Source organism: Malaclemys terrapin, chromosome 4 (assembly GCF_027887155.1).
Source record: "Malaclemys terrapin pileata isolate rMalTer1 chromosome 4, rMalTer1.hap1, whole genome shotgun sequence".
NCBI classification, from domain to species: domain Eukaryota; kingdom Metazoa; phylum Chordata; order Testudines; family Emydidae; genus Malaclemys; species Malaclemys terrapin.
Genome location: NC_071508.1, coordinates 141,033,778 through 141,056,690, shown reverse-complemented (window position 1 = coordinate 141,056,690; position 22,913 = coordinate 141,033,778). Strand labels below are relative to the sequence as shown.

At 42.7% G+C, this 22,913-nt stretch overlaps 1 protein-coding gene across 4 annotated transcripts in view; it reads right to left on the bottom strand.

Moving 5' to 3' along the window:
• Positions 1-778: 778 nt before the first annotated feature.
• Positions 779-22,913, bottom strand: part of RTN1 (reticulon 1) — a 189,566-nt gene continuing 167,431 nt past the window's right edge. For 3 of the 4 annotated variants that reach the window (XM_054027829.1, XM_054027830.1, XM_054027831.1), the window contains 6 exons: positions 6,585-6,792; positions 5,144-5,282; positions 3,910-3,979; positions 3,426-3,472; positions 3,260-3,318; positions 779-1,800 (listed from right to left, as the gene is read on the bottom strand). In XM_054027829.1, the coding sequence (XP_053883804.1) occupies positions 1,758-1,800; positions 3,260-3,318; positions 3,426-3,472; positions 3,910-3,979; positions 5,144-5,282; positions 6,585-6,792 (566 nt within the window). In that variant the 3' untranslated portion in view covers positions 779-1,757. Of the gene's footprint in view, positions 1,801-3,259; positions 3,319-3,425; positions 3,473-3,909; positions 3,980-5,143; positions 5,283-6,584; positions 6,793-9,006; positions 9,081-22,913 lie in introns of those variants that run through there. The other variant, XM_054027832.1, reaches the window with a different exon arrangement.

The following is a 22,913-nucleotide window of genomic DNA, read 5'->3' as shown; positions in this document are numbered from 1 at the left end:
ATTGAGGAATGTGTCGGCAAAGTGACAGGGCAGTTAGAGATAGGAAATAGATGAATTTAAGGAAAAATTTCAGTTCACAAAAGACCAGACAAATGCTCAATGCTCCAAGAGCTCATGTTAGATATGAAGCTTACATTTTCTGAGAGGAAATATATACGCCAGTGACATCAACATTAGAGCTAGTCAGAAATTCCCCTCCTTTCCCCTCATTTTCCCTGTAGAAAAAGTCTTCTAGAGAAAATTTCAAATGCAGGCTAAAAACCAAAACCTATAAATGTTTGGTCAAAAAGATTCTGGTTTTCAGGTTTAAATGAAAAATGAAAATTTTTCACAGATACCAAACACTTCTCATGAACATTTTCATTTTGTCAAACCTCCAAGTTCTTGTCAAAAATCAATGGACATGGAAAATTTTCAACCAGCCCCAAGCAATAGGGATTTGCTTTAATCTATTGGCTCTCAGAAACTAAATTTCAATTTATAAAAGGCATTGTAAACCATCTTTGAACTGAAGCAAGCGTTCATTTTGGCTCACAGCACCTGTGATCAATATGGACTTCTCCAGCTTAGCACAGATTTCAAGGGATAAAGTAGGCTAAAACAGTCAAAATACGGGGTATGGAGAGACTGAACAATGGCCAGTGTCATTTTGACTGCTTTCTGAGTTGTGTTGTGTCTGATTTGACCCATGTTTAAGTAGGTAATCAGGCAACTTTCAAGAGAATTCATTGACCATTACATGTGCCTGAAATGTAGTAATGACACCAACAAAATAAACAACTTTTGGCACTAGGAAGTTTGCTTTATTTCCATTCTTTACTCATCAGGATGTGAAACTGCTAAATGAACTAAGTACAGACAATCTTTTGGGATTGAACAATTTTGTAGTGGCAAAACTGCATGGAATAGGCATAAATAGCTCCCAGAGACCAACAAACAAGCCCTTCATGCTTTTTGCAGATTGAGTATTGATTTTACAAATGCTAATGTAACCCCAATGGCAACAAGAGGGAGAACTTTGTACATTTAGTAACATTTATTTCTGCATTCGGTATCAAGTACATAAGTGCAAATATTCAGAGTCCATAAGTAAGTCCATTAGGAGCTACAGAGAATGTAATACAAAGTGTAATAAATTTAACAAGCTGGAACTCTCCAGTTACCATACATGTAAATCAGCCCATCAATCCCTTACAACAAAAGTACTGGGTTTTTGTTTTGTTTTTTAGTTATACAAAACTGATTACTATAAGTACTGATTACTGTTTATTCCATTTGTGCTGGAAAACACTAAAACATTAGCCCACAATTCTATATAGTTAATAAAGATGAACCCAACCAGCGACCCAGTGACATAGAAGCAATTTTAACTATTGCATCAGTGCACTAAACAGGAAAGCCCTAGCCACATGTAACATTAAAGTTATAGATGCAATGCCAATAGAAGAAAAACACTTAAAAAAATCAGTATTATTTAGGCTCTCACCATCATGCACTTTATAAGCAACACAAAAACCACATCTAGTACACTTTTCTCTTTACTATACTTTAGTGCTTGACACAAGTGATTGCAAATATTCTAAGAGTACACAAGCAGCAAGGAAAAAGAGCTGCTTTTGTGTTTTATGTTCTAAGAACATGGTGTTGAGAAAAAAAAAGGAACAATAAATTTGCAATAAAGTGTAAGAGCAGAGCTGTTTGCACTCCAGACTCCCCCATTATTCACTACTGTTGTTGATGGATTCTTGATGTCTGCTTTACTCTGCCTTTCTCTTAGCGCCTGGGATTTTCGCCTGGATCCTAGGTGTAAAAAATGGGATTACACAGTCAGATAGCAATTAATCAAAATCATTCCATAGCATCATGACTTTTCTTAGCTAGAAGGTGACCTTTGCTTTAGCCTTCATTCTTAGTGCCTTGGTAAGATGTGTGTGTAACAACTATAAACAAAGAAGGCTAGATTGTGGGTTAAACTACACACCTGCACAGGAAAGAAATGGGGAGGGGGTAAGAGAGCCTGCCCACATGGGTGAGCTGGACTTTGTATCCAGGAGCACCGGAATAAGCAGTCGGGTTCTAACAGTTCATATATACCCGGAATATGCTCAGTGAATTTGCCGTTCCTTTGATTTCCCACCATATGTTATCATCTGTAACAAACTAGAGATACAGTTAAAATACAAAATTTGGATCCAGATTTTTAACATCCCCAGAATCCAGTGGTGCTGAGAGCCGGGGATTCAGTTTGTGTGGCCAATCTTTATAATACAGCAGACCTCGAGTGCTCAGGAGTGTAGATCAGAGCGGCTCTACGCGACCCCAAGGAAATGTGGTCAGAGGCTGGGAGAGAGAGGTAGATCTGCAACCCAGACCTCTCCAGCTATTTAGGTCACAGCAAACACTAACCATTACTATACGTAAAGGGCTACAATTTGTTTTTCTCTGTGAGGTGAGTCCTAAACCCGGTGCCCAAATGAAATGTTGGGGTGACATCCCCTGCTGTGCAGAGGACCAGCACCAGGTCCATGCACCATGAAGTCCCACTTAAGCCCCATTTGGAGAACATAAATGGGGCCAAACCCTTGGGCCATCTTTCTGCACTTGGATGAATTTTAAATCTTCAGTGCATGAAGCATAAGAGCGAGTGCACATATTGGCTTCACACTTGAACATACAGAAGGCACATTTTCTTGAACAAGAAGATTGCTCATGACAACAGCATTGCTATTCTGCAGAAGCATCTCAACCATCCCCATCAATATCAGGTTAGCTCATTATGAGCTGTGATATTCACAAAGAGTGGATGAAATAAGCCCAGCGTATCAAGGGCCAAGTTGCCTCCAGCCCTTTTGGGGCTGGGCAGTGAGGAAAGGGAGCAAAGAGCATTTTCTCCCTCATCCAGCCTGTGTAAGGAACTCAGGGGAGTGCCAGGGTTGCTCCCTTCATAGCTCCCCTAACGGGAAGGAGAATGGAAAGGAGGATGCAGGGCCATGATTCCGCCCCTGATATCCACTGGTCTGCAGCATGGGACTAGGCCGCAGGTGGCAGCATGCTGCTCTCCATAAAGGAGGGTGTGGCTTCGGGCACACTCCCCCTATGCACTGAGGAGGTCTGGTGGGCATTCTCTCAGTGGCAGAATTCCTGCTTTTGCTCCCCGTGGGGCCATAACCTTCCATGCCATCCCCAATGTATGGATGTGCCCTAAGGACACAAGTGAACCTAAGGCATGCTTCTTGTAAAAATCTGCTGCTCAACTCACTTTGCCATGACAGTGTTTATGTGGGTCCTCACAAGTCCCAAGTATTGATCAATCTGTGCCTACAAAAAGCAAGAACAGACATCTGAAGATCAACAAGGCCTTGGAAAGCTAGGACCATTTACACATCCAATCTGAATGATAGTTATTGTACAGTCTTTTGACTTACCTGATACTTGTCATATACAACAGGTAGAGTAAACATGGAGACCACAGCTGGGGGGGAAATGAACAGCGTTAAATTTCTGCCGTTGAGATTGTTACTCACAGAAAACAAGATGCATTATCTAGCTTCCTCTTGAACAAAAAGGCAAAAGCACATGATGTCACTTTGTCCCAAGAGATGATTCAAGAAGCTGTATTAAAACTGAACCCTGCCTGAATCTTCCAAATGTGAAATGTATATCACTATGTACCCAGCAGCTGAGAAGCCACTAAGCACAGCGAGTAGTTGATAGATATCAGGGGACAACAGAATTAAGAAATAAATACGAATATGTACTAGTAAGTGGAACAAAGATAATTGTCTAACTGTGGAGAAAGCTCATTTCAAAGGTGAGACAAGTGGGGGACTAGGCTGGTTTTTCTAACAAGAAATTGCCATGGTTAATACACGTTTAAAAACAGATCTTAAAATAAATGATGATCTTTACCCATGATCATAAGAGTCAGGCCATTGAAGAGAGCTCCAACGTAAGTCAGCAGCCACATTAGTACTGCAAACTAAATTAAAAACAAATCATTAGATCTCCTGACAATCATTGAAATTATCAGCACAAGAATAAATGGCTTCATTTAACTAGCTAGCATATGGGCATATTATTATTCCATTACCTTCACTTAACTAGCTGGAATACCAGCATGCTTAGGAACTAGGGACATCTGCTGTAGGTGACTTTAATTTTTCATAGACTTTCAAAACCAATGCAAAAAAAAGCCCCTGCACATTTTTAGGAAAGGTGCAGAGCAAAGGTAAACCATCCCACTTTTTTTTTTCATAACCCCATCCTTCCTTCCACTACCATCCCCCCTGCGGTTCTCCTCCTCATCCTCCTCGTTGCGTTTTTGCCTGTGTCTAGGACCTGATCCTGCAATGAGCTCAGCATAGGCAGACCCCTCCACCTGTGTGGAGCCTTACTGAGGAGAGGGGTCTTCTTGCACAGGGTACATTGCACCATTGACGTTTTAGATTGTAAACCTCTTGAGGCAGGAACTGTGGGTAAAATTTTCAAAAGAGCCTAAGTCCAAATGACCTTCTTCTTGACAGTCTCCTCTTTGTGCGGAGCGGTGAGAGGGCACCTAACATGCTTTTGGACACTCCTAAAGCAACAGATAATAAATAACCATTATGGCTGAGCAATATCAGGGACATTCTTCTGCAGCAAGAAATGACATAGTTGAGGGATGGGATGGGTTGGTGGGCAAGGAAGAGGTGGAGAATCATATCCCAGTGTCACGTAGGGTTCCAGTGAGCCTAGGGTTGACCGCGCTGCTAGCTGAGTCCCGAGTACCTTGCAGGAGGAGTGTAGTATGGTGGAAAACAAAGCGCTCTGTGGGCCAGCTCCTTAGAGGGAGTAACTCAAAGAAGTTCCATTGACTTCAGTGGAGCTATGTCATTTTACATCAAATGAGGATCTGGCCCAACATCTTTAATAACTCTTATGTCATGGATCCCTCAATTCCAATGTGTAATGTTAAATCACTACTGTATAGAAAATTAAATTAGTTAAAAAAGAGAGCGAACAAGAGCAGAACCTTTATACTGTACAGTAACACACATCTAGGTTTTGTCAAGGCATTATCGTCATGGAAACTAAGGCAAGCAGTGCTCTGCTCTGTAAGATCTCTCCTCTCCAATGGGATTCAAAATGGTTGAGCAAATCATACTTTTAAGGAATCCACCAGGTCCTGGACAAGGAAGAGTCTCCTCAGCTCTCTGACTGTGCTGTTCACGTACAACTGGAGACAGTCTGTGTATTTCTGAATCTGGTCCTGTGAGAGAGACATTTCCATCTCCAGGTAGGCTCTGCCAGAAACACAGATCCAATTACAAAACACAGGCAAGCTTGCAGTCCATTTACTCTTGTGCTTTTCTCCTCCTGCTGTTCCCTACTACCCTGAAGCTCATTTTCTCTGCAGCCGTGGCAGCCACAGCACGATCAATACCCACCATTACCCCCCTGCACTGTTATTTCACCCTTGGACAACTATGGGCCTCATTGCCTCATCCAATAGTAAAATCCAGGAGAGGAGGCCAAGGGGAAGAAACTTGACAAGGCTCCTCCTGTCGCTCTTCCTACCATATCTTGCCGTTGGGCGCATGAGTTATTCCCCCCATGGGATGGGCCATGGAGCCAGCCTCTCAGACACTGTAGATTCCAGGAGAATGGCAGAAGCCCAGAGCCATCTGCTCACAGGTCTCCTGCCTCTGCAGGTGTTCAGTTCTGGAACACCAGTACCTCTTACTCCCCACCCTGACAGCACAGCTCCAAATTCAGGGGCAGCTTGCCAGCATTACGGTGGTCCACGTGGAAAAGGTACTACAACACCAGGCCATATTAGCTTTCTCTCTGAAACTCAGTGAGGTCAGTGGGGAGGTAGGGGAGAATGATGTGTGTCCCCTGGAACCCACCCTGGCCCACCCCATCCAACACTGTGCTGCCCTGTTCTCACCCCAGTCCTCACCCCTTTCCCATGCCCCATGGAAGGCTCTCTTTAGGATCCTTTGGAAACTGGGGATTCCCTGCCCTCATTTTTCCACAAGAGAGAAAGAAAATCTATCTGTGGGGTTCCCATCTCAGGCTTCTGTCATCTCCTCCAGCTGACAATCCCTTGAGACTCTAACCATGCTGGGGTGAAGCTACAACTGAAAACAACAGTACTAATGTTTAACACTTATCTTGTGTTATCCATGTCCAAAGTGCTTTACGGAAAGCTCATTAATCTAGGCATTCCGTAAAAACAAGAGTAGGATGGTATTCTTGCTACTATGGGGGGGAAAGCATATTATAGCTGGAACCGCAGGGACAGCGATAGTTTTTACTATGGTTGTTCCTTTTTTCTAGTTGCTTCTAACTTTCTAAATCTTTCAGCTTTCAGGCTAAAATTTTCAAGGTCTGAGGGGTGAATTTTTAAAAAAATTTGAGCAAATACAGTTCATGGACTTTTAAGACCCCGAACAGTGGAAAAGAACATTTCCCCCCATTATGAAAAAGAAACCCACCATGTCTATGGTCTAAAAGTGTTTATGGCAGATACAGAACTCTGTCACTAACAATGAATAATGCAGGATATACCCCCCCTTTGGCAATGATTGCAAAGCACTCACTTGAATGGATGGCCTTCATCAGTCTTCTGCACAGCCTGTAAAACTGACTTGTAGATTCTGAAGCTAATGGTGGCTGAGAGAGCAGCTAGTGCCAGGTAGGCAATAACACTGACCACACTGAACTGGGTGAGAGAGAAGAGCAGTAGCAGGATGCTTCCAAACACTATCCCTGTCTGCTTGATGTCACGCCAGTACAACAGGTCGATAGCTGGGAAGAGAAAATAAATCAATCAAACTCCAGCACTGCAATGATTTCAAAGCAAGCTACTGTTGCAGATTCAGGTGACCAAGCACTTTTGCAGAGAAACAAAGGTTATGTCTACACTGCAAGCGAGGGTGTGATGCCCAGTTTGTATACACGTTAGCTCGATGAAGCTACTCGAGTATAGTGCAGCTGTGATAACATGGGCAGTGGCAGCACGGGTTAGCTGTGCTAAAGACAAACCCACCTGAACCCCTTCGGTACATACTTAGCATTGCTAAGCCATGCGGCTGCTGCTTTTGCTACCGTGGCTACGCGAGTATGTGTATGCAAGCTAGGACCCATTCCCTTACCTCATACTGTAGACTTAGCCAAAGGGACAAACGACTATATATATATAGTAACTCTGTAACTCTAATAACACCAGTGGAGTTATTCCAGAAATACACAATTGCAAATAAGATCAAAACCAGGCCTAATATCTCTCTATTGCAGTGTCAGTATGGTTTAGTGGGCAGCATTTTTGCCCTTAAACCAGAATGTCATATGTCTGAGTCTCATACCAGCCTCATTACTTACTCCACCATGACCCTTCCATGTAGGGCTACGGGTTATTACTAGGGCTAGTCCAAAATTTCCCATCAAAACTTTTTTCGAAGGAAGACTGAGTTTTCGACTCAATGAAAATTTGTCCAAGAAGTGTCGTCTTTCTTTGAAAATTTTAGATTTTTCATTAGAAATCCCAAATATTTTTCAGTTTTTGGTATATCAACAAAAAATCAAAAATTTCCATTGAAAAGTTTAATGAGAACTGTTTTTTTTTCCATTTTCATTGACATTTTCAGCAGAGAAAAAAAACAAACCCTTATTTTCTGACCAGCTCTATTTGTTACATTGTTAGGGAACCAATAAGACATTTTTAAAAAGGTCCAATTTAGTCTGGTGACTGTTCAGCTACAAGTTACAAATCCCATGAGACTTCTTAAGAAACTCAGCCAACCTTCTCTCGCTATACAACTTATAGGTTTTAATTTGAGCCGGGCAAACACTGCAAAACATTTTCTGTAAATACATCTTCATCTTTTAAAGTTCTCTTTGCTCAGCTTGTACCCATTTTGTGTTCCTGTACCAAGAACATTGTAGCAAAATGATTTTACCAACAAGAGTATTCACCATAAAATCAAAATTTAAGCAAACATTGTTGAATAGTCATGGAAAATTCATGATCCCAAATATTTACATCTGAAATCTGCTTCTAACAGTGGCCTCCATCCAATCAGGGAACAGAACCATGCCCTGTGACATAATGTCCAATCAAAAACAGCTCTAATTTTAAACATTAACTATTCATGATGAACTGATTGAATATGGTGCAGATCAAGTGTTATTTATACATGTTAACTGTGGACTAATTCTGAATAAAGAACAAATTCAGGAAAATTATGATCTGTTCAAAGAAAATTCACAAGCAGAAAAAGAGGTAAAATTCATAAAATAAAATATTGATTGCAAATTATTTGCCCAGCAATAATTCTAATCTCCAAAGAGACATGAGTCATTGATGAAGGAGCTATTACTCATTACCATTACTGTTCTCACTCTTACTTAGTATTGTAAAGTACATTGGGCTAGAGTACAAAAATAGTTATTTAAAATCAAGTTCTATTCACTTTTTATTCCATTCAAGTTCTATTCCATTTCATATACAAACCATAAATAAGACAATCCTTTCATATTTCTAAATGTATGGATTCAGTCTGGATCCTTCAAACATTTATGCACACGAGTAGCCCAATTCGACTTAGCACAAATTCCAGCTGTGGCCATGTGCCCAGTACTATCATGGGCTAGAAATGGATTATATTCTCACCTAGATACGCAGGGCTTTCCAGGAGTGCTACTCCTTTCAGTGAGAAAAGGAGCTGAATGGCGAACGCAATGAGAATATATTCCGTGTGCATCATCCTGACATAACCTGTCTTACAACAGGATTTTTTGCTAAGGCATATTAAAGAATTGGCTAATAAAATAATTAGTTACTAGTATTTGGCCTCAGCAACGGCAGGCCGCTCAGATTAAAGCTGCTCACAGATCAGCCACTTTCTCACTGCTTTTTCCTCCCTCAACGGATCATTCTGGATTTCTTTCTTTAAAGAAAAAAATTGTATTTTAGAGATGAAAGAGGCGCTTCTTAATGAGGACACAATGCTGCAAACTCACCACAGGATGGACATATGTCAAAGGATGTCTGCAGTGATGTAGCCATGTCATTCCCAGGATGCGAGGGAGACAAGGTGGCTGAGGTAATATCTTTTATTGGACCAACTTCTGTTGGTGAACTAGGCAAGCTTTTGAGCTCTACACGGCTCTTCTTCAGATCAGGTCAAAGAGCTCTGTGTAGCTCGAAAGCTTGTCTCTTTTGCCAACAGAAGTTGGTCCAATAAAACATATTACCTCACCCATCTTGTCTCTTGAATATGTCAAAAGAGACACTCATGGGGACCTGTATGCAGGTAAGAGACAAGAGAAACACAGCTGATTTCATTCACTAGTCAAACAAAAACTAGAAGGGGGTTGGCATCTCCAAGGAAGCATGCATGTGTTAGTATACACTGCTAGCATTGCTGTGGTACTTTATATTGCTAGAGAAATTACATACCAGATACAAGCTTAAAATCATACTGACTCCAAGGGAGAGACAGTCGGTATGTTTTTAAAGGCCATTTTTCACGTCATTGGGCATCCTGTGGAGTACAGAGGGCAAATTCTTCCCGGAAGGCACAGACTAATGATCTGGGATGGTCAGTATAGTTAGGGATTCATAGGGGTTAGGAGAAGGAATCTTCCTCTCCACACTATAGAGCAGCAGCCAAGTCTCCCTACAGCCCTGAGGCAATGACTCACGGACATGTGTAGTGGTGGATCTGCTGGGCCTGGTCCCACTCATGCCCCAAACTCCTTCTGCCTGGCAGAAGGCTGGGAGGACAGAGCTGTGCTGCATGGGTTCCCCAAATCTTATCCCTCCAATGGTCAGTGGAACAATGCTGGGTCAGTCTGCATGGTCTCTGAGCCCATGGGATGCAGCAGAATTTGTCGTAAGGACCAGATCCTCAAAGGTATTTAGGCTCCTTCCCTACATCGGTTTCAATGAAAATTAGCAGCCTAAATACCTTTGAGGATCTGGCCGTAAGTGAATCAACTAGGACAGAGACTAAACTTACTGTCAGGACAGATGGTGTCACTCAGTCTCATGTCCTTGACACCTGGTCATGGAAAGAGCAAGAAGTCCCTGACTGCTCCTTGGACAGGCACGGGGAAGAGAGAGCATATGAGAGGCTCTAATATAGGTACTTTTGGGGGCACAGGACATGAAGCGCTGAGCTCATCAACATGAGCCCTTCTCCCCCTCAAGCAACTCCAGAACTCCAGGGTGCAAAGCTAGATGGAGACTGAGTATTTTTGGTTTCCCAATCCAGCCCTTCCCCTGGGCAGGTGAGCCGGCTGGGAAGTCAGCATGCAGCTTTCACACTGGCAGGATTTGGCTGTTTTGAGCTGGAATAGGCCCACAGTAACGAAGGATATTAAAATGCTGCTTAAAAGACCCGGCTATAAAGTAGAGCTGCCGCTGTATGCAAGCCACTGACATGGTCTTTTCCAATATTTACATCTCACTTTTTCTTAAACGAGGGAAATCTCATTTCAAAGAGGGCAGGTTTCCATTTTTGCCCGAGCCTGGCTCCCATCAGAGTTAGATTGTGACCGATACAGGGGGAACTCCAGGAGGGATTGTGCTGCATGTTCCAGTGGCATCCAGATAGAATGCACCTACTGTGATGCTGCCTGTTCCAGGACAAATGGATGTCCTGGCTTTCCCATGGGTACACCCCCTATGCTGGGCATGACCTTGGATCCACTACAGGGGCTGCAAAGGGGGAATCCTCAGGGGCGAGGGGGCATACCTGCCTGGCTTATGACTGCTTTGCATCACCAGAGCCATAGCAGGAGCAACAACGTGGCCCCAGATATTTAGTCTGTGCCTCTTCTCCCAAGAGCAAAGATCTCACATACGTGGCAGCCAGTGACATGGGGGTTGGGGCCTGGGTGTTCCTCTAGACAACAAAACTGACCACAAGTGTCGAACACAAGAGAAGTCTGAGGCTGTGACAATAACTGTAGCCAGAATCCTTGGACTCGGTTCATAGCTGCCCCTGCCGCTTGTTTAGCCATTTGCCCCACCACAAAGGAGGTGTAAATCATTACTGCCTCAGATAGAAGCCTTTACACTTCCCCGGCTGTAAATGATACACAAGGGGCAGTGCAATGGCTAATCAGCCCCCTTGTCGCCAGATGGCTGCATCCTCTCTTCTTCAAATGCCCTTGTTATTCTAAGTGTAGTCAAGGTGAAATTCAAAGGGGAAGATACCAGCCCAGTGTGCACACACTATTTTGCATCTCCAAGTGTAATATCAATTCAGTGCACAATATGGCACACTCTCTCTGCTGGCCCAGTGGGTTTTCTATCATAGGAACATAAGAACGGCCACACTGGGTCAGACCAAAGGTCCATCTAGCCCAGTATCCTGTCTTCTGACAGTGGCCAATGCCAGGTGCCCCAGAGGGAATGAACAGAACAGGGAATCATCAAGCAATCCATCCCCTGTCGCCCATTCCCAGCTTCTGGCAAACAGAGGCTCGGGACACCATCTTTGAAGTCTTAAGTTCAAAACTTAGCTTGAGTCACCACTGAAAGGGCATTTGACAGCCTCACCCCAGTCCATTTTTGTGCACAACATAGAACCCCCAGACAAGTTATCACAATTAGCAGCCTCTGTTCCAGAAAGCCTCAGTCAATACTAACACAGTCAGTTTTGTGGGCCAGGATTCAGGTGCATGCAGAGCTGTGCAGACAAACTGGCGTAGGACATGCTGTAGCAGCGCTATACCTGATCTAAGACTACGTCTACACTACAGCTTAAATTGGCAGAACTTATGTCACTCAGGGGTGTGAATAAACCCCTTCCCTCAAATATCATGAGCAAACAATGTCTGCATCCTCTCTTCTTCAAATGCCCTGGTTATTCTTAAGTGGATGATATTTTCAAAGGAGTTTAAGAGAACAGGCACCAAAATCACATTCAATTTCAATGGGATTCAGAGACCTAATTCCCTAATGCTTCTTTGAAAACCCCAGCCTAAAATTATAACCTCAGCTGTTAACATGCAAAAGCTGTTTAGCACTAGCTCCTCATAATTGCTTTTTAATTTACTGTAACAAGGGTGACATTACTTTCACTCCAGTATCTTTGTATTAATTCCAGTAGAATCCACTAGGCCTTATTTACTTGTGGAGGTATAAAAGCCTCTATGATTTATCAAAACAACCTCAAGTTCAGCACCATTTCTCTCTCCTCATTAAAGGCCAGACCCTGCACCTCTGAATTTAAGGGGAGTTTTACCACTGACTTTAATGGGAGCAGGATCGGGGTCTAGGGCTATGACAAATCAGTGTTGTCACTTTCTTTGAAGAGTTTTCAATGGAGAAACACGTTTATTAGCTGTTTACTTTTAGAGTCCAGCTTGTTCATGATTTTGAGTTAGAAATGAATGCAGGAGAGCTCTGCAAAACATAACTCAAGTAACCCAAACCTTAAGTTTGAAAGAAGAAACTCTCAAGAGTATTAATCAGACTCTCAGCCATCATTTTAAATATAACTTCATCGCATTAAGCTAACCTGAATTCTCCATTCTCTGCCATGCAGTCGCACTAGCAATCCAACTAGGTGAACTTCATAGCAACAGTTCCAGATGGGTACAGGTAGGAACTAAATGTATCGCTTGCAGTGTAAGTTAGACTGAAGTTCTCTAAAATAAATAATGTCAGTAGCCTGTGACTTTTATCCCATTGAGGAAATTTCCTGGGTACAGCACCTGAAACTTCTCCCAGCAGACGTCATTGCTTCTTTTGGAAAATGTTTCTTGTTATTGGGCATCTAGCATCCCAAAAGTTGGAAGACACACCATATAGAGCACTGATGCACTAGACAGTGCATAGTTAGACAGGGACCCAGATCAGGGACAAAGGGCATGAGAGAGCTGCTGTGAGCTATATTATTGTGCACATTCATCAAGGGTTGTGATGACCTCATGGTAACCATGAGAACAGAGCTTTAATGGTTTGTGTGGTCACCAAAACACTCGTATAGCTATATCCCCAGTTTGCCTGTGTTATCTTTTATATTTGAAGGACATCCCAAAATTGCCTCTGGAGGATATATTATTTTAGTCAAGTTATGTCTAAAATGTCCCCATGCCTTCAAACTCATGCATGTTTCTTCTTTATGAAATATTGTTTTAAGAGAAAAAGACAGGAGTGGGGAGACAGAAAATGAACATTTTTGACTGATAGGATTCCCATGTATAAATACATTAGAGTCAGTTCTGCAATGACTAGATGAGTTATTTAGACCCACAAGGCATCTCCCTGCTCAAGTCTGAAAATCATCTACAATTTTTTTTTCTTTTTGATTTTCCAGTTCTTCCTCTACAAAACAAAACTGCCTGAGTAATTGTAACCCAGGCACTTTATGCTGCAGCATTTGACTTTGTTCTTCCAGAGGGAGGAGACAAGAATCTTCTTAGTTGGATACTCAATGTCTGATGAGAACAGGGCAGGGTGTGGCAGTTACCGGATGTGCTCTGTAGCTGTTAAGTTTTCATTGTGGGCATCCCACCTGGCAGGTCATACCCTAGTCAGCCTCTGAGCGAAGCGTGCAATCAGAGTGCAAGGGGAGGTAAGGTTATAAATACAGGAGTTAAAGACAACCCTGTGGACTCAGTGGCTGATTGACACGGGACCAAGAAATGAGTCTGTTGCGGTCCCAATGCCTGTGGATATAGGTCAGTGCTATTCCAACTTTCCTTACTAGGGAAGCGTCCACTAAGATACCAGTTGGTGTTTTATGGAGTTAAGCTGAGATGCAGGAAGAAGAGGAGTGTATCATTATACAGAATATTGCATGAGCATTCTCACACCTGTCCCCGTTACACAGTAAACATGCAGTAGGGCAGCATTTTCTCTGGGATTTTAATAATACTGTGATCTTCATAAAAATCCTGGGTTAGCCTGCAAACATAAGGAATGGCCCACAATAGAGGAAGACCACGTACATGCCTATGCACAGCTCAGCATACAGATGGCATCACAAGACACTTTCCCTCACATGTGAACACCATAACCATAGGATCCTTACAGTATGCATGTGGGGCAGCAGGGCTTATGGTTCACCATTCCCTGGGTAGCGTTTTTGTGGATGAGAAATTAAGAAAAGAATTTTGATGCATGTATACATACTAATTAATTGTCCAGTGGCTGTAGTGACACTGGAAAGCTAGGGAAACCGAATGTAACAATGAAGGTCTTGTTAATTAACAGCCTTTATTGGACTAATATTTGACAACTGGGACTTATTACTAGAATGAAGCCTGAGCCACAGAGCAGCAGAGATCACTCACATGATGGGAAATTTCAGCTCAGTGGGTTTGGCTGAGCTCATTATAGACCAAGGTCCAGGTGTGAAGCTTGGATCCAGGTGTGAACTGTCCAAGTTTTGCAGTCTTTGGATCCAGGGTTTTGGTTTCACTCCATCTCTACTTCTTACCAAATGGATTTCTAACCCCCTGAAAAATGGATGCCTTGGGACTATCATGATAAGCACATTAGAAACAGAGTCAATGTCAGACAAACCTAGATGTAACAATAGTATTTAAAATCCCTCCTATGCTCCAGTAAAAACCATACACTAATTTAAAACTTCAGAAAATTATTTCCATTGTTTAACTATATATATTTTACAGGGTCAGATTCTCACCTTGGAGAAATGGGATGAACAGCCTGGCCCTAATGAAGTCAGTAGGAGTTTTGCCATTGACTTCAATGGGGCCAGGATTTCAACCCTGGGGCACAGAGGGCACTGCTACAGATCCACTTGCATGTTGGCAAAGTAATGGATTCTCCACATGATGTAGGGTGATTAAAATCTGGCCAATAGTATCCAGCTATTTACGCACTGATTAGCAGAGGGTTCTCCCAGTACCAAAGCATATCCAAAGGCTACCTGCTCAGTGTTTTCTCTCATCACTTCATTAAGACATCTTTCTATGCCAATATATCATTTCCCCACCTCTTCTCCCCCTGCCCCCGGTCATTTGTTTGTAATATAGAGGAATGCAACTTCTGGAGAACGGCTGGCACATCTCAGCTTCCGAAGACTGCTGCCATGAACTGCAGAGCCGACAGAGTGTCTTTGCTATTTTTATAAGGGCTGTTTTCCCCCATTCTCGTTGGAGCCCTCTGGATCCCATCATTTTCTCTTGGGTTACAACCCTTCATCCTTGAGGCTCATATCACAGAGTCCATCCTTCTCCCTGGGAGCAGGATGCCCTTGAGAATCCACCTGTGCCAGCTCTCAATGAGCCAGAGAGGTCACCCTTCTTGCTCTCCCAACCCTTGGGACAAGAGACCAGGAGTGGGACTTGACCCTGGGTTTGTAGCCTGGCAATACTGTGCATTATCCCTATCCAAAAGGCCCCTCCCTTCAGAGCAATGGCTTTCAGTGCGTGGGTTATTCTGCAATCTTAGTCCCTTGGCGTTATGAGAAGACAGAGACAGACAGACAGACATTCCTAGACCTTAACAGATGACAAATAGGAGTTTCGAGGTGAGTTAGGGTTTCCTGCATAACTCTAGATAACTCAGCATGCACAACATACAGCATACTGAGAGGAGACACAAGAGAACAGGCATGCAATTAATGAATGACAGATCTTGTAAGCCCCTACTCCCCTGAGTATTCCTTAATCCCAAGAATGGTCCCTCTGATGTCAATGGGATTATTTGGGAGAACGAGGATTGCTTATGTGATTAAGTGCGACAGGATTGGCCCCTCACATGGTAATACTTGATGGTTGACAATAATTAAGGAACCTGTCTTGCCACTGCTCCTCATGCGGAATTCTCATTGACATCAATGGGATTTCTTCACACAAGGAAGGCTGCAGGATTAGGAATTACAACCATTGTTTTTTAAAAACACCCATCTGTAGACAAGAACGCCCACCCCAGGCCTTATTTGCTAATAAAATAACAATACTGCCTGCCCCTTGCAGATTTGTGTACAGGATTTTATTAATAGGAACCTGCCTGACCTGAAGTGGAAATGAAGGAAAAGAGGCAGAATTCCCGATTGCATGAGGTGTGGCAATGTTAGTTTTAAGTAGAGATGAGCATGAACCAGGACCACAGATCCAGCCCGCTTCTTCATCCCTATCAAACTTTCAGAAGCTTAGATATGGACCCTCTACCAGATTTCAAATGTCAGGGCTCAGGCCCATCTTTAATTGTAAGGAAAAATCAACATCAGATTGGCACGACATCCCATGCAACTAAAAAGGGCCCAACTTTGCTCTCATTGATGTCAAAGTTAACACCTCCCCTGGACTTCAACTGATCAGCCCCCAATGACTTCAGCCCTTGCATGCACAGCCCTTGCTAGCTCAGGTCCCCAGCATAGCCAGAATTACTCCTCTGTAGAGCATTTCCAAGAAGATTTATTTTAAAAGGCATTCTCATTCTGACAATGAAGGAAGTGGAAAGATATTTTTAAAACTGATTAATTTGCAGACAGGACATAAAATGAGCAGGAGCCAGCAAATGCCATGCCGTTAAAATCTCACTTTTTATTTTTTGAAATCTCAGTGGTTTAGATAAGCATGGTGGCCTTGTTAAAACTGGAAGCAATAAAACATCAAAGTAGTACACATCTTACCGGGTCTGTCCTCTAAACGTGGGCTCTTAATCCTGCAGTCCCATTGGGCTCGATGGGAATTTTGCTTGAGTAAGGGACTGAAGGATAGGATTGAGCCTATCACTTGGCATTTTGGGACTCTGAAAAAATAGCTGTTAGTGGTGATGCCTCATTTTGACTACAGAAGGTGCTGAATGACATCGGGTGGGTTATGATTGTCCTTGTTTTGAGTGGCTTTCATCACAGCAGTTGACATTCTTGGTTTTATTGTCAATTTCTTAATCAAAGAATTTGATCATTCAAAAAAGGGAAATAGGAGAAGATTCTCCGAAGAAGTGGGCTGTAGACCACGAAAGCTTATGCTCTAATAAATTTGTTAGTCTCTAAGGTGCCACAAGTACTCCTGTTCTTTAGGAAGTTCACAAAAAAACTATGCTCCAGGAGTACAGGTGTTCTATGATTGGTTTCACTGCAGAACATAAAGGAGGTTGCCTCATGTCAATGAGAATCCACGAGCAACTCAGGTACTCTACATGTCTGCTGTGTAGAGAGTTTTCTGAAGATAGTTTTAAGCTGGGTCTCTTTGGTGAGACTTAAGCTGCAGGTATCCTCTTTCCTCTCCACTCAGGACCATTGCCTGTTCTTTGTCCTGTCTCCTGGATCTTAGCTCAGCAAGTTGATCCTCCTCTCAGCTAAGAAAACCACCACTGCTGTGTCTCTTGCAAAAATTCTGCACACCCACAAAATGTGCAACAGTAATTAGACCTACTCTACAGAGAAATATGTGCCTCGCCTGCTTTTCTAAAAGTTAGACTGAGATCTTGGGCCATACTCAGAGATTGCATCTCCTGCACTCTGGTCCCTTACCTGATGTTCTTCCGGTTGTGCTTGGTGATGAATGACGTATGAACACCGCAAAAGGTATAGAAGTTCAGTTAAGCATCAAAGGGACAAGTTCCAGCCTCAGATGTGCACATGCAGTTTTTGGTCCTGAGAATTTAGCTGCTTATTATCCAAAACCTCACCTGAATCTTTGTCTTGAAATCAGTTTGCAAATCTCATGAGAAGAGACTTTTAAACAAGTCAGATTAACAATAGTTAATACCTGCCCAGTAGATTAGTGCTTTTCATCCATGGTGCTCAAAGTTACTTACAACCACGAACTAATTCCAGCAACATTCCTACAAGGTGGGTTCTATTGTTACCATTTTAAAGCTAGGCAAACTGAGGGTCAGAGAATGTAAGTGAGTCAGTCAAGATCCTCAATGGAGCCAGAGGCAACTATGTGAATTCAACCCAGGAATCCTGACTCCCAGTCCGAAGCTCTAACCTCTATACTCTACTGCCTCTTTTTCCAGCACTCCGTGGTAATGGTCAGGTCAGAAATACCATAAGAAAAGCCTCTCTCATGACATTCCATTGTTAATGCTTCTGGTGCTGATTGAAATCAAGATCAGTTAAAGGCAACATTTGAGATAGAAAAGAAAGACGGTTAGATGAGCTTTTCCAAACTTCACGGTCAGGGTCAAAGGTGCGAACTATATAAACAAGTTTGCTCACCCCTCATTCTGATGCCCATCCTCCTGTGTTCCCTTGCACACACAGAGCTCTCCCCTGAAAGGTTTGTGCAGGCTCACCCCATTCTTCTCAATGACACTAACAGCTTAGGGCTCAGTTGTGCCTGACACGCTCAGACCCGCCGTGCGAGAGGAGTGGAGAGGCACCACCTCAGGGAGGGACTGTGTAGTCCCTGCTAACAGTCCTGGAGCACAGCACCCGCAAGGGAACGGGGAAGCCCCACCCACCTACACCTGTGCACCCCTTCCAGAGCTGCCAGGGGCATAGTGGGAGTGTGCCTGCTGAACTATCCTTTAGGCTGGTGCAATGAGCTCCCTCCTTCCCACTTGACTAGTTCTGCTAGCTAGTGATGCACAGAGGTTGGTGTGGCCTGCAAGAAGGGGCTACAATCATGCCTGGACCCTGCTGAGGCAAGGGGGCACAAAGTGGGGCAGTCACTTTGTGTCCTCCCCGCACTGCAAACTTGCGCAGGGGGGAGGGGGGGTCCAGGCACAGTCTGGCCTTTAACCTTGGAAGGTTTGCTCATGTGCACCTTTCCTGTTCCCAAATAAAGCTGCCCACACCTAAGTAATGTTCCTAGCGTGGGCTGCTAAACCTGACCAGCCTAGTAAGCCACAAAGTGCTGCTCCTCCCCTTCCAGTACAGTGCTGCTGAAGTCTGTGCAAGTCTAGCATATGGACTACTTTGATAACACAAGCCATGAGCAGGCCAGAGTGTGGCTGCTTATATGAGGTTATGTCTAGTCACTAGAGCTGGTTGAGATTTTTTTCTTTGAAAAGGGGTTTTTGATGAAAAAAAAAAAAGACTTTTTGAGTGATACGTTCTAAATGTCTGGATGTTTCGTTGAAATGAAAAAGCTGGTTTTGATTAGAATCAAAGTGAAAGTGGTTTGTTTTTTCCTTCTCTTTCCCCTTTTTTTCATCCCTCCACTTCTCCAATGGGAGGGGGGGGCAAGGAAGAGAAAGAGAGGGGGAGAAAGACCCCAAATTTTCACTTTACTTAAAAGCAAATGGAAAATTTGCACTTAAATTTGTTTCAATAAGAAAATTAAAAATTTCAGCACACATTTTTGAAAGAAAATGAACTTTTTCTTGAAACTGTGCATGGAAGAGGTTTCAGATTTTTTGACCGGCCCCCTTATTCAGAATGACATACAAAGGCAGCTTGCAGGAACATCACAGTGAAGAGGAGAGGAAAAGCCCCTAGGATATCAGGACAGACAGGATGAGAACTTGGACCAGGAATGGGGTTGTCAGCGTAACTCTTGAGAGTGCCAATGAGATGGATTTTGTGAATGGGTGACAGGGCACACATCATGTTGAAGGGGGAAACAAATTGAGGAGAGGTAATAGTGACCATATTTTTAATAAAACCTGGATTAGTGAATAGCTAAAACCCTTTTTCTGAATTTTCATCTGATCCCAATAGAAGTCTGTGGTGAACCTGGGTATAATTTTCAAATGGGACCCTAAAATAATACCTTCACAAAGTTTGCTCACATAACAACATTTATGCACACAAATCAGGTCACTGTGCATCTAATCACCCAATTTGCAGGTGCAATGTTACAGGCAGGGTTGAAAGTCTGGCCCTTAATCTGTTTGCATGTTAATGGAGTTTCAGGGTTGGTTTGTTTCAGTCTGCTTAACATGCAAACTTCTCAAACTTCATAAACAAACTTTATTTTGTGCTAACCCTCAAAAGGCATCAGCCCAGGTTAGGGACTAAATACATCCTTAAAACTGATTTTAGTAAGCTTGGCCTTATAATTTCTGCAAAAAAAAGAACACCTGAAATTGGAAGACTATTCTTCCCTTGAACTACTATTTGACCACATTTGTTCAGTCTTTACAGGAAACCCTCTGAAAGAGAAAGAGGGGCTAGATTCTCAGTGGGTCAGAGTCCTTGTAGCTCCATAGACCTCTTGGCATCTAAGCCAATACTCATCAGCTGACAACCTGGGTTCCAAGCATCTGTATCTATCAAGTTCAACACAAGACATACAACAGATCCTCAGCTGGTGTAAACTAGCCTAGCTCATTTGGAGCCACACCAGATTGCACCAGATGAGGATCTAATCTGTAATGTCTGTTGAAACGATCCACCTCTGAAAATGTGGAAAGCATCGGAAGTAACAATAGGCTGAAATTACTATTTTATGACAAGGTGGCTAATTAGAATGGTTTCAAAGCTGCTAACAAGATTACACTTTAAATGCATACATGAATATTATTACCATTGAACACTGCTATCAGTACTGAAAACGAAGAACATAGCCATGGAGAAATGCTTGGTCTAGCTTTTCAGTCCCATTTTAAAGCCAGCTCCTACTTTAATTGAACAAGTAAGATAATAGTCAGAAAACAGGTACCAGTACAAGCCCTGTTCATAACATTGTTTCAATGAAGCTAAGTAAGATAGACTTCAAATAAACCTGCATTCCTTATTCACCCTTGGCAATCAGGTGCTACAGAGATGAATGCTATAGTTAGTATGTAGTGGCATTTGTATAAAGAATCCACAGGTTCTTTACTTGGAATCTTTCACATTTTTTTTTTTGAGACTTGTAGGTCAACAGAGAAGCAGACTGAAAACATATCACTCATGGATATCTACAAATTGGATTGTAGAAGGGGAAATGAAAGCAGAGGTGACCACCTGGCTAGAGTACTGCAGATAACTAGCTGTGCAATGCAAGGCGTTTGGGGGTCTTTTCTAATGTAAATGGTCAGGGCCGACGGGGGGGGGGACCCGGTACAAATTACCGGGGCCTGGCGGTCCGGAAGGGGGCCCTGGGCCTGGCTTCCCCCGCCCCCCTCGTCGGTCCTGTTTAGCCAGTCCGCCCTTGCTGGGGGGCCCAAACCTGCTCTCGGCGGCCCTGTAAATGGTACCTACCATAAGTATTCATTACAGGGTAGCCTAGAGCAGTGTTCCTCAACTAGGAGTACGTGTACCCCTGGGGGTACACATAGGTCTTCCAGGGGTTACATCAACTCATCTAGATATTTGCCTAGTTTTACAACAAGCTACATAAAAAGCACTAGCGAAATCAGTACAAACTAAAATAAAAATGAGAAAGTAAGCAATTTTTCAGTAATAGTGTGCTGTGACACTTTTGTATTTTGATGTCTGATTTTGTAAGCAAGTGAGGTGAAACTTGGAGGTACGCAACACAAATCAGACTCCTGAAAGGGGTACAGTAGTCTGGAAAGATTGAGAACCACTGTCCTAGAGGATCATGCCACATCTTCATAAAAGGTCAGGATGCCTGATCTAGCAGCCCATATATCTGAAGCGGCAGATGCTGCCATCTTGTGTTTTTAAGTCACTCTCAGAAACACAGCTTCCAACAGTCATACTTCAGGAATGACCTCAGAGCAGTGCACAACGTGACTGTTTGGTGTTGTGACATCATTTCTGAAGTACTGCCTTCTGCAGTCAACTCTTCTGACTGTTAGTGTATGGAGGCCCGCAGTGGCTGGCATACACAGTGGTATATGTACCTCTGCACCATCATACATACTGGATAGCTCAACCCCAGTCTATTTCAGATACATCACCTTCTAACTGTGAAAGATGCAAACAAAATAACAGTCTGCTGTAATTCACCTTACTCTGCAATGATAATATTTTAAATGGGACATATGTCCAGCAGGGAAGAATGACTTTGGTTCTCCCTTAGGATTATATCATCACCTGTGATGGATACAATCATGTCATACTTCCAGGATAGAGGGATAAAAATACATTGCAATATATTTGAATATTACATACCAATATTGAATGTATTTCCATTACCACAAAGAATATTTACAAAAAGCACGTTAAGATGAGCAAAACCAAAGCACCAATTACTTTATCTGCTGCTTTTCAGAATAAACACCACCTAGCTTTTCACTAACCCACCCCCAAATAGTACTGATATATTACATTGCCTAGTCCTTAATTTTAGTTAATTGCATACCTGGTTTTCTAGTAAATTAAAAGTTGTGCTAACCACCACTCAAATTTTCCATAACTTCAATCAAGATTCATTGTATTATTTGCAATGGCTTTTATCTTTGTCTGTTATGTACATAGACAGCCCTATGAAAGGAAAAAAGTTACCTGACATGAAGCAGTAATTAATGAAGATGGAAAATTTGTACAACTTCATTTTTTCAGAAAATAGATATTGGGGAGTAGGGGGGGAGAGGAGGAGAGTGTCAACACAGTCTATTGTTGACCATATAACCCTCCCCGCAGGGTTTATTCTTTTTGTGGCTATTTTTGAGAGGGTTACAGTTCTGCAGCCGTGTGCATTTGGGTTTTTATCAGTGGAATGTTACAGACATAGGCAATATCCTATGGCTATTTGAGCATCTTCCCTGTTTTCATCACAAACGTCCCTACACCCCCATTCCCCATGTGTAAAAAGCTACATCAGGGGAAAGGAAAAGATAAGTAAAGGATGGTAATCATTCATTCCTACTAGATTCTTTCTCACCAACATGGGCCATATTGTGTCATTCAATTTTAAGCCAAACTGCCTACTGATTTCAAAGGGGAGACTGCAAAAAGACAGATGGGACAATAATACTATTATTAATTTGTTAAGCAAAGATAGCATACCCTGTGCCCCTATATTTTGTACTTTATGTATTTTTTTTTGTTTTTGGTAAAGATGGACAAAAAATCCAATCTGGCTTTAAGTCAAGATGAGCTTGACAACTTGACTCAGCAATTTTCTCTTTTCCACAAGAATAG